The sequence below is a fragment of the Pomacea canaliculata genome, linkage group LG1, assembly GCF_003073045.1.
Source record: "Pomacea canaliculata isolate SZHN2017 linkage group LG1, ASM307304v1, whole genome shotgun sequence".
Lineage (NCBI taxonomy): Eukaryota > Metazoa > Mollusca > Gastropoda > Architaenioglossa > Ampullariidae > Pomacea > Pomacea canaliculata.
This window is the reverse complement of record NC_037590.1, coordinates 2,282,151-2,294,195: the sequence shown is the minus strand read 5'-3', so window position 1 is coordinate 2,294,195 and position 12,045 is coordinate 2,282,151. Positions and strand designations below refer to the sequence as shown.

The following is a 12,045-nucleotide window of genomic DNA, read 5'->3' as shown; positions in this document are numbered from 1 at the left end:
GAATCATTTTCTTCTTAATCATCGACTCGTCATTGTCCTCCCTCCGTCTTATCGCAGGCGCAAACAGCGCCATCTGCAGGGTTCACCCGCGGTGGCTGCATCTTTCAATTTCTGCTCAAGCGGTGCACCTGATGAAACCATCATTTCGCCCAATTAACTTGTTATCTAGTGTGTTCCATCCACAGGCCTTCTTCCTTCATACATCATCTGAAAGAGGTGTGTGCGGGCAGTCGGGGTGTGTACACAGCGGTCAGGTGTGGTCTGTATTTGCTGTGTGTGTGTGTGTCGGTAGGCTTGAATGTATACGGGTGGGCGTGAGTGTTTGCGTGTGCGTGTCTATCAAGATATAGGACTATGTATATACATATAATTATGTAGTTAACAAAATATGAAAATTAGTTTATTTTCTTTATACCCTAATTTTCTTTTTTACACCAAAAACGTAAACTTATTGTTTTCATATTTTCATTTATTGGAGGTTTTAGTTTTTTGTTTACTATGCATTATGGATTTCCTTTTTTTTATCATCATTACTATTACGGTCATCGTTCTGCTGATGGTGTATGTGGGCCTCGATTTGCCAGTGCATGAACTTCGTAGCTTTTTGTCTGTTTCGGCATTTTGCCGCCGATTTTAAGGCTACAGGTACAACAGCCAGTGAATTATCTGTTACAACAACTGACGCTGAAAGAAAACTAGTGATATTGTATTAATTTACTAAAAATAATTTATTTCATAATTTCTTATTTGTTACGGAGAACTTCCGAAGCGGTTTGGTTAGTATGCTTGGCTGTGGATCGCTGGTTCGAAGCCTTCTAGGACCTATGTCTTGGTACGATTAGCCACTTATTGGGCTGGATCTTGTTTTGTTTGTGTAAAACACATTGAGTTTTCTGGTGAAACGCAATTTTTTATTATTATTATTATGCAGCCTCCTTGCCAAGCGCCTTGCACGTGCGAGTCAAAAGGTCATCCTTGTATGCTGTCCGGAGGAGGAGAGGCTCGAGGCATCGCTTTCTTCTCTGTAAAGGTCGTCGTGGGCGGGTGGGGTGGGGTAGAGGTGGCAGGGTCGTGACTCGTGACCATGTCACCTTGTGATTCACCCTCAGCAGCCGCAGGTAGAAGTACAAAGGTCAGTATTAGCAGTTTGTTTTGCCATCCGCTGGTCTTCTCGGGCCGTTGGCAAGAAGTCTGCTCTGTCTTCCTTACCTCTTCTGGCAAATGTTCTGGTTCTTGATGGATTCTTAGCGTGAAATAAGACATACTTCCTGACTTCTATGTTTACATTGAAATATTAATAGCTATATCATAGTAAGTATTAATATAAAGCAATCCATGTGCATAGTTCAAGATTGTAAAGGTGACTGTATGATTTTACCCCAGTATTAAAAAATATATAAATCCTTCTAGTCGTTCGTTTTCCTTTAAGAAGACCCCCAGATTATACAAGTTTCACACTGTCACCTTCACTTTCTCATTCACTGTTTTGTTTGTTTTTGTTTCGCTGGTTCCGTTGTTTCTCCCATCATTCACCTCAATCTCTCTTGTCTTCACGCTCAAAGCCCAAGCGAAACATATTTTGACCACTGGCTTGTGTCTTGGTATTGTTTTGTACAACATCATAATTTTCATTCTTTTCTCCGCATTTCATTTATTGACAAGTAGTAGGTTGCCAGTTTTTTTTTTAAAAGATCTTCGTGCCAGGAGCAGCCTGTGTTGCATTTAATACTCTTAACTTTGTTACTTGTAAGTCTGAATGTTTCAAAGTTTACATTGATTCTAAGTATTGGATTATTCAACGACTACAAGCCAATGCACACAGAATAGAGCAATTCATCTTTTTTTTTTTTTTTTTTTTTTTTTGAGCGAAATTCATTCTGGGGTAAAATATCACACAGACTGACAGAAAATCCTTGCAAATTATTCTGTTCTCCCTCATTAGGTTTTTTTTAAAATAACGCATTAGCTAAATAGAACTCTCTTAAAATCTTTTTTCTGATTGTTGGTGTCTGGTGTTGTTGCAATTAAATTCTACGGACTTGTGTAGTAGTAATAGAAAGTCTTGAAACCATCTGTTGTGATGGAGATCCAACTGTTGCTGTACTCCTCCCCAACTGAAGTACTTCGTGATGGCACTTCTTGTATTTCTTCCTGAAATGTATCTTGGAAAGTCTTGACTAGTGACGAAGGTTGCTGCTAAGAGGGCTTAACTCGTCGGCGTCATAGGTAACACGAGAGATAATGGCGAGAGTTAAGGCGCCTGACCCTGATCTCAATTTAGCTACACGTGACGACATCTGCACGTGGGCATGCTAGCGCGTGTTTGGTTTCTTGGAGACGTCTGGTCGTCATCTGCAACTTCACACACCGACTTCATTTCCAGGACGAGTTTGAGATTGAAGCCGGGTTTTTTTTTCCTCCAGCTCAGGTGCGTTTTGATTTACGGGCAGTCGAACAGACTTCAGAAATGAAAGGGGGCATAAGAGGAGAAGAGGGTGACCTACCCATCCTACTTTTAATTTCGGCGAGGAAGAGGATGAGAGTGCAGCAACGTGAAGGCTGTGTCTCCAGGATCTTAAAGCAGAGTATGCGAGGCCCACACAGCTGCTGACATCCATTTCCCCCCCCCTCCCCATGTTTAAAGGAACAGAAGCAGCATACATAACTGTATATGTGTATCCACACATTTACACATACATTCAAACACACACTAAAGAGAGTCGGAGACGAGAAAATACGGAGGAGACAGAGACAAGAGAGACTGAGATAGAGACAGGGGAGGCAGGGCTCCACGCACAATTGTTATTAATTAATCAGGAGACTTCCCCCCGCCAGCAAAATAACTGAGATAACGTGACATAACACCGAGGGCAGGTGCTAGCGGCTCAGGCGTCACGATCAGTTACGTCACCGATAAGCGGCTGATGCAACGTCCGTGGCTGGTCCCTCGCACACAGGTGACGTCACCGACTCCCGCTTACAGCAGGTAAGCGACAGGAGATGAATGAGGTGTTGTGAGCGGTCTGTGGCGAGGCGTAGCTCACTAAAGTAAAAAGGTTTTTTTGTTCTAACTCAGCTTACCCCCATTCCTTCATTCTAATCCTCTATGTGTGTGTGTGCGCGCGCGTGAGCTACATGTACATTTTTCGCGATTTTTTCCTCTCACTGTAAATATTAATAAAGCTATGACATCGGAGAAAGACAAAATGAAATCATAGACGCTTATGTAAGTCATGACTATTGTCGGACTTCGACTCACACTAATCTGTGTGTGAAAACCTGTGTGAAAAAGCTGGCCGTTGATAGGACTGGTCAGTTAAGATGTTTCCAAAAGCAATAATCTCACTGGTACTATATAGTAATTATGACTGTGACTATTTTGATTATTTACGCGTTGAGGCGTATAAGTTGCTTCACAGTCTATCAATCACGTTTTTCAGTCCAGTTGCTTTCCTTGTCTGTTGTCCTTTCTTAAAAAAAGAATTTTTTTAGAATTCTAAATCTTTTCTTTGCTCGATGACAGTCCCCTCTCTCCACCTCCTTTTTCCTTTTTCGTTTTCCATTATTCCCCCCTCCCCCGCCCCAAACCTTTGCTCCGGCCTGGCTGTACAATGGAGTAGCCTTCAAGCACCGCATTAACTGATGATTAGGCCAGCACGCATATGCGAGTCGCGCGTGCGTGGCTCTCTGGGTCACGTGACACGTCGCGTGCTGTCCTGGTAACCCGAGGCGCCAGCACGTGCACTCGTGCCTGCCTAAATGCTGCTCAGCCACGTGCCTCGTCGAAAAGTGGGCGAGACTTCCAACTTCTTCTCCTCTGACACGGGAGAGCGTAAAGTTTGTCTCTTTCTCTCGGTCGCTCTTCACTGCTCGGCATTTGTACTTCTTTCCTTCATTTAAAAAAAAAAAAAAAAGACTCCACACATCAGACACCTCTCTAGGTTTTTAACTGGAGGCTGAACTTTCTTTCCCCCTCTTCTGTCTCTCTCTCGCGCGCGCTCACTCGCTCTCGGCCACGGAACACAGGAAGCCATTTTGCCTCCCCGCTGCGCGCGCATCCTTGGCGAGCGCTCGCGACAGACAGGGTTGCAGCACGTGGGGTGCCATGCCTAAAGCGGGGCGTACCTCTCGTCTTTGACACACTCGTCAAGAATTCCTTCCTCGTGCGTTAGTGTTCTGTCTCGCGCATCAACCATACACTGACTTGTGGGCTACTTCGCCGCCATGTCCAGCCGCAAACGGGAGAGGGTGGTGAGTACTTTTAGACCTTTCACGATGCCAGACATGTTTAGTATTTGTTAACTGGTGGCACTGAATTACAGTTGATGGATGTCTAACTGAGATTTGTGAATTGTTGTAAATTATGTCTTTTGAAATCTTTACAAAGCTTTATCTAGAATGGCAAACAGTCAGTAGTAGTATATTTCTATGTAAGTTTTCTCTGCCATTTTCTGATAGTTTGGAACGTCTAAAAATTAAGTTGGTTATTTTTTTCTTCTTTTTCTTCTTCGCTCACTTACTCGCTCACCCATTCAGAAGAAATACGAAAAACAGAATGCAGTAAATAAACAAAATATTCAAGTGGATACTCGCGCTAATTCTTTAATGTCAATCGTCTTAAAGTGACTTGCATCTCACAAAGCCAATGGCTGGTATCAGTGACATAACGAACGAGAGGAAACATAAGGAGGAAAATAGCTGAGAATAATACCTACAATACCATACGGATGTCTTGCAACCGTGGAAGACCAGGGGACTGGCAGCCGCTGCCACCGACGTAAAAATGGAAGCGGATGGGCCACAATAAAAAGTGATGGTAAACACCAAGAAAAGAATTAGAAAAATGAAAAAAAAATAAGGAGAATAAACGCTGGTTTTTAGACAATAACACGAGTAGTGGCAGCAGAGGCAGATGGAGCGCCGTGTATGGTGGGGCTGGGTGAGGGTGGCCATGGGGTGTAGAAGGCATCACTTGTCTCCGGAGTAACTGTCTTGAAGAACATAGAGCAGAGCAAGCCGCCACAGCACAGTGGTGAAAATACTTTATTTGAAAAATGAAAATGAACCACTTGTAACGGTACAGTGTAAGAGGCCGGTAGGAGGGGCAGGGGTGGTAGTGACCAAGCGGCGGCGGGTGGACTGGGGGCGGGGTGGGGTGGTGTAGAGAAGTAAATACAAACAAGTAAATAAAGGCAGAAAATGCGCCTATGACGTAATGTCGGGCAGCTGCGGCACAACATTGCATGGAACAGCAGGATGACTGGGAGTCTGGCACTGGGACGGCCACCAGAGGGCGTTTGTGTCGTCTGACGATCCCGCCACCGCCGCTGGAGTCGACGCTGCACGCGAACAACGGCTTAACGGGCTTGTGATGTAAGCGGTTTACTGCTGGCCTCCCCTGGTCCTGCATCAAGTGGCGGTGAATAAAACGCAATGGAGAAAGAATATCACTGTCATCATCACCGTCATCCTTCTCATCCTCCTCCCCATTCATCACCCTCATCACCACCATCACCCTCATCACCACCGCTATCATCACCCTCATCCCCATAAGCAGCAGCTGCGTTTTGATGGTTGATAGTGTTTTCCTTTTCTTAATCACTCTCACCAATCTCTTTGTTATCGTCTTCAGCCTGAGTTTGTCTAACACGTTGTCAGCCTCAGGCCACCAGACGTTGACGTGAATGTGTACGTTGTGGACGATGTAGTAGTTCCCGTGAGGTTACCTGCTTAACTTCACCTACCGCTCTTTCGTCTCCATTTATACCTGCCAGCATTTCCTTGCTTTTCTTGCTTTCCTCTAGTTTGTTTTCTCCCATATGTGTCTGTTATTGCTTTTTCTCGTTGTTTGCAGGAGCAGACATCTCATAAAGTCATCGAGAAACGTCGTCGGGACCGCATCAACAACTGTTTGTCGGAGCTGAGCCAGACCGTGCCCGCAGCGTTTTCCAAGCAGGTGAGATGACATTACAGCGCACACGGATGGTAGAAGAGCGGGGAAGGGACGAATATTCCCTAGAGTGTAGAGTTGAAAATCTAGCAGTGGTATAATAACGATTTTACCGAAATTATTTTCTCAAAGACAAAAAGAAAAAATCTTTCGTGGTCTAAATAGTCCACATTAAACAATAATGTAGATAAAATTTCGTTTATTTCTAATTAAACACTGCAAAGATTCAAAAATGAGGGGAGACCGACAGTTGAACGTCGTTTTGTATTGTGAACAGCATTCATTGACGCACGCACGCAAGCAAGCACGCACGCACGCTCGTACAGTTGGCTATTAACTGGTAGTAAACAGGAAGATTAGCAGCAGACTCCCAGAGCCTGAGGTTTTAGTGTCTGGAAGCGGGTGGAAAAGTGGGGCTGGGAGGAGGAGTAAAGCAATCCCACCGTGACGTGACGTGACTCTGTGTGGTGGTTACACGTTTGATAACATCTGAACAGTCTGTGACGCACTGGTTTATAGCCTGGGTGAGAGGCAGATAGTCCTCCATCATTAAGTGATGATAGCTGGTCGGTAATATCTGGGATAGATGTTGCCTCCACACGTGCACGATCATGTGTCTGCGGCGCGAGCGTACAATCCCACCGACAGTAAACGAGTGTTAGATGGACGGACAGATTGACGGAGGGTACAGCGACACACGAACGACGGACAGACAGACAAGAACAAACTCTGTGTCTGACTGACAATGCTCTCATGCGTGTTTCTGGCGCCCACAGACTTCCGGCAAGCTGGAGAAGGCGGAGATCCTGGAGATGACAGTCGAGTACCTGCGAGCAGTGCAGGCCACAGAGATCGGCATTCGCTTTGAAAACGGTAAGTCGCTCACAGTTGTAGGTCACATGACGTCACAAGCCCACCTGATGGCCTTCATGACGTAACTCCCCTGGTAGCTGCACAGGTATCTTTACTCATCCAAAAAGACTATAAAGGAGATATATAATTATACATAGAATAGACAATTCATAATTAGAATGCTCACATGAAAGGCTCCATCTGGCCCACAAGCAGCTTTTCGTTACATGATAAGTACAAGAGAGTTTCCACCGAGTTTGTTGGACGAAGTCTTACAACAATACCTCCTTATGTGGAGTAAAGTCTGAATACTTCTCAATACGTGAGGTCTGAATGGCTGTGCCACGCCATTACACCTGACTGGTCCACATTCTGGAAGTTAACATACTATTATGTGAAGTACTCAAATTTCTGGCCATATTTATGGCATTTCAGACTTTTGCGGCACTGGATCTTCCTCCTACTCGTAATCGCATGAATTATATCAACTTAATTTCTACTTTACAACAGATTTGGCGTATACCACTGAAGTTTCTTGAATAAAATGACTCATTCATTGACCTCTATCTTTCCATCTGCCTAATGATCCAGAGAAAAGAGAGAGAAAAAAAAACAGAAATGAAGTGTCAGAAAACTACTCACAAAGTAAACACGCTGCAACCGTGACAGAAAGAGCCCTCGTGCACATGAATGAAAAGTTAAAAAAGAAAAAATTGCAGTTACCCGGGTTGGGGAAACCCGCCCCATTTGTTATGTGGCGCCGCGTACCCTCACTTAGCGCGGTGACGGCGTGGCGGCTTGTGCACGCGTCGGTCGCGTTACCGCGACGTGTGTCGCATGTGCTGCGCGCGCCCGCCACGTGCTGCTGTCGACGAATTTGCGAGATTTCCTGGCGGGGGGAAGACTGGGAGCAAAAACACCGCGTGGCGGCAGGTGCGTGCGGCGACCAGACGCGGCTTTTGTCCCCCGCCATGTCCCTACGTCACACACCAGGCAGGGGCAGACCACTGCTGTGAGCACGAGACTTGGGGATAGAGTTGTCTCGCTTCAATGGCGCGTGAGGTGTTAAACCCCGAGTAGTAACACTGGGGGGAAATAAATGTGTATAAAAAGGTTGGCGTTTTTAATACTTTTGTCGCGCAGCCATTCACAGGAGCCGCAATATCCAGTTATAACACTAGCACTAGATTAAAGATTTATATGAGGATAGTCTTACAGTGGCTGCTTGTTGGATTAATTGGGAACAATCAGGGTGGTCCAGATAATTGTTAATATAATGAAAGTATACTATTTTTTCTTGTCACGGAAAGCCATGCTCATGCTTACTTCCCTTTACATGTGTTGTGCGCTTACATGCACGTAAAAATTACCATCAGCATTACTCACATTTTACAATTTTATTTGCATAAGAGTGAGGATGTTTAAAATGTATTGCATTGTAATAATTTACCTCTTTTAAAAAGGTAAAATGTAATGGTAGTTCCATACGATCGTAACGAAGTAAAGTGATTCCTCGCTTACTTCAAAGTCATATCCTCTCTTTTCCTGCCTTGCCTTACCTGCTCCTTAAATATATTATGGCATTGTAAAATCTGTCAAAAAAAAATTAATAAAAGCGAATAACGGATGGACAGAGAGAAAGAGTAAGAAAAGAAAAAGAGCATAGAAAGGATTCTGTAGGACATTCAACTATCACTCTAAATTCATCTGGCTATTTTGGAAACAGCCGGGAACATTAGTAACGGTTTTCTTGTCTCCCTTTTACAGGTGAATGGTTTAGCGCCGACATTTGGTCCGACTTCGCCCACCATTACCAGTCTGGGTACGGTGAGTGTCTGCGCGAGGTCGTCAAGTACATGGCCGACGTGGAGGGCGTGTCCATGAGCGACGCCCGCTGCATCCGCCTAGTGTCTTTTCTACAGAACCGATTCACACCAGAAACGCAATCAGCCTGCGCGGCAGCCAGTTCTTGCGCTGGAAGCGTTGGCAGCGCCACAGGAAGCGGAATATGCGTGGCTGCCGGAAGCGGAAGTGTCGTCGTGAACCACGGTAAACGCCAGTGCCCACGTTGGGAACGCGGCGCTGTTTTCCGTCGCCGGGGAGTTCCGGGGTAGCCTGCCTGCATCCCCTGCTTCTGCACATCGTGACGTTGTCTCCGTCTTGAAAACGGCGCCGCCAAAACTGCCCTCGTCTGCTGCACCGCTCCTGACGTGCTACCCTGCTGGCTACCTCTCAGCTGCAGCTGCAGCCGCTGCCTTTGCCGCAACCAACTCGGTCGGCCAACCAAAAGCAGCTGTTCAGCAGAACCACCCGGCTAACTACCCAGCCTCTCTGGCCGTTGTGGATACTCGGCCCTGTCATTCATTTCCAACCTTTCCTTTCACGGTAGATTTGCCAAGATTCGCACATAGCTCCAAAGACGTGGCGGCCATGTTCGCGCATGCGCGGACCGGGATGGCGGCTTCAAGAATCGTTGCTGCAGCTGCCGGAGCAGACCTGTTCGCAGACACGCACCCTGGAGGTGAGTTCACGACAGCCTTGTGCCACGAAGCAGCTGGGCGCAAAGAACCCCGATCTAGTGTATGACAGCCTCTGGTTTCGCGAGTAGACTTGTAAGCTAGTGCCAACGGCCAAACATTAAACTGCTCCAAGGCGACAATCGACAAACAAGATGGGGCCGCTGATCGTAGCAACGTCAGAAACCAGTGAAAGGTGTGAGAGAATGCTGCGGTGAAAACAAACTTCTTTGGTTGTGCAAGTTAATGGCATCGCGCAAACAAAATCAGGAACAAAGAATTAGAAGAAAAGCCGCAAGTAGCGGTGGATCGCCTCTCTTGCGTCATTTCCGGCCTTGGACAAGATCTTCCACACGTGCCTTAAGCAAAGTGTTTGGCGGACCAGTCCTAAATCAGTCTTTTCCAGTCGGAAGGTTGAGGCTACCATGGAAGGAATGAAAGCAGAAGTAACTGTAAAGAGAGAACGGACTTCGGGGAGGAGCAAGGAAAGAACGGAAGCGTGTGGACGGTGCACTCAACTCACTCAGGACCTCAGTTGTGTTCCTGTCTTGAGCCATAACCATTGTCGACAATCATTTGGTGATTCAGAGCAATGTCAAGGTGATATATTGTATGTGTCTCAATATATACATGTCTGTGTGAATGTAAATTGGCGGGCAGGTGGTGGATGGTGGGATAAAAAGCTGGGGGAGGGGGGCAAGGAAAGAGAATTCGACATGTAAAAACAAAAGAGGAATATTTACAAGATACTTATACTTTCTCCATAAGGTATTAGACCACTTGTATAATATGTACATACTGACTTTTTTTACCTTTTTGCAATAACCATCTTAATTTATCTTTATATTTCACATTAAACTCTTGTGCTCCCTCTGGCTTTGTTATCGGTTGTTAGTCTTCACCATCATAGTGCTCATTTTGAAGTTAAATTTTGTGTAAGCGATGTTATTACACGTGTTTGCTAAAACTCCAGAATGCAACATTAATTTATTGGATGTAATTAATAGGTTTCGAAAGTATATCAAAGTATATGCGTTTTTACTACTCACCTCATGCATTAGCGCTTTCTGGGTTTGTTATTTGGTAGTTTGCTTTCTCTCTTCACCCTCCCTCTCTCTCTCATGGGAGCGCGTGTGTGTGTGGGAGGGGCGGGGTGCGCGCGCTAAACAAATCCACACTTCGATGTGCGTGTGTGTAAATCTCCCATAATAGGCAAATTATAACGTACGATCTTTAACTGCATTTGTGCACAATGTAGAAAAGAACCGCTCTGTGACTCTTGTTAACGGAGAGGGGAAAGCTAGAAATACAGGACTTCAAACCCTGAGGGGCATGCGCACAGCGTAATTGACAGAGAGCGACGCCACGCATGCGCCGGCACGCGCTGCACGTGCCACCAGTCGCGTGTCCCATGCAGCGAGGCCAGGGTGGGCGCGATCAGGTCACGGGCCCCTGTGACGCTGAGGTAGGTGGGTGGGATGGCATGCAGAAAAAAAGCGTGGGGAGTAGGGGACCATGGCGGGATGTATTTCGTCTCGTTTTCTCCCCCACAACCCCCTAGTGTTCCCCCTCCCCTGGAAGGTTGGGGGAGAGAAAGGGCTTTGTGACGTCAGCCTTGTTTGCTTGCGGCGCGCGCATCACCCGCCTGTCAACTGCCATCCTTCCGTCCTACCGATGTCTGGTGAGTGGAAGAGTGGGCAGGACAGGTAGCTCCGAACAAGACCGTTATCTACACGTGGCCGGGCTTTTATCTGATGACGTGACTCACATGACGCTGTTGTAAGGGGCGTGGTCAAGTGGCGGCCTCTATAGGTTTCGATCTGAAAGTTCACGGCCACAGGCTGCTTGCGCACTGTCGAGGGAGCAAAAGATTTGTTGGGGCTGCTCTGGATTACCGCTCCTTTCGCAATTCTGCCTCCCTGCGACATGGACTGGCTGATACATTGCAAAACTTTTGTCAGCTTTATCTGATAGATATTTATCTGATAGATATTTGCACTCGACACAGTTGAGCAAAGAAGATGCTCGAGTTGAAACTGCATCACGTTTGCCGTCGTCTGAATATAAAGGTCATATTTGATGAACAGCCTGTGGGTCAAAGAGCGTATGTAGCCAGATAGGTCAAAGCCAACACCTACTGTGAGTCCACACGACTGTCTACCTTGTGAAGCAGGATTAGCTTAATTCCATTGTGACGGTGTGAGGGTTGCCTACAGACAAAATGCAGTTTTTCTCCTTGAATGTTAAGAGCCCAAAGGACTGTTCAAGTCGTAGAGGAACAAACATTATTTGTTTTCTTTATATTTTGCGCTTGTTTCCCGTGATTCTAACATTAACGACATGCTACGACACAGTTTCCTTTCTACGAGTATTAAAAAATCGTTAAAACCCACAAAGAAAGTTCATTGAGTAAATTAATCACAAGCTGTCAAACTTACTGATAACAAAACTGATATACGAACGTTGCTATCAGCAATTGTGACGACGAAAGTTGCATTGAACAGGATAAGAAACAGGCCTCGTTCACAGCAACACAAATGAGAAATAGTGTTCATACCTTTTTACAACACCTGTGTGAGCATCGTGTGTGTGTGTGTACAAGGTACTTCTGTAACACATAGACAGGCAGGTGTAAGGGGAGACCGACTCTCGGGTGGATTGACACACCTGAAGTGGGTTGGGGGAAGTGGTGTGACGGGAGGGGCTGGTGGCAGTGGTGGGGACCTA

The 12,045-nt window shown here is 46.0% G+C and overlaps 1 protein-coding gene across 1 annotated transcript; it reads left to right on the top strand.

The window, feature by feature from the left end:
- The first annotated feature begins 3,587 nt into the window (after positions 1-3,587).
- On the top strand, positions 3,588-10,290 carry LOC112576899 (hairy and enhancer of split-related protein helt-like). The gene is made up of 4 exons (XM_025259761.1): positions 3,588-4,251; positions 5,855-5,956; positions 6,727-6,823; positions 8,570-10,290. The coding sequence occupies exons 1-4, from the start codon at positions 4,225-4,227 to the stop codon at positions 8,914-8,916; spliced, it is 573 nt and encodes a 190-aa protein (XP_025115546.1). The 5' UTR covers positions 3,588-4,224; the 3' UTR covers positions 8,917-10,290.
- Positions 10,291-12,045: the final 1,755 nt, after the last annotated feature.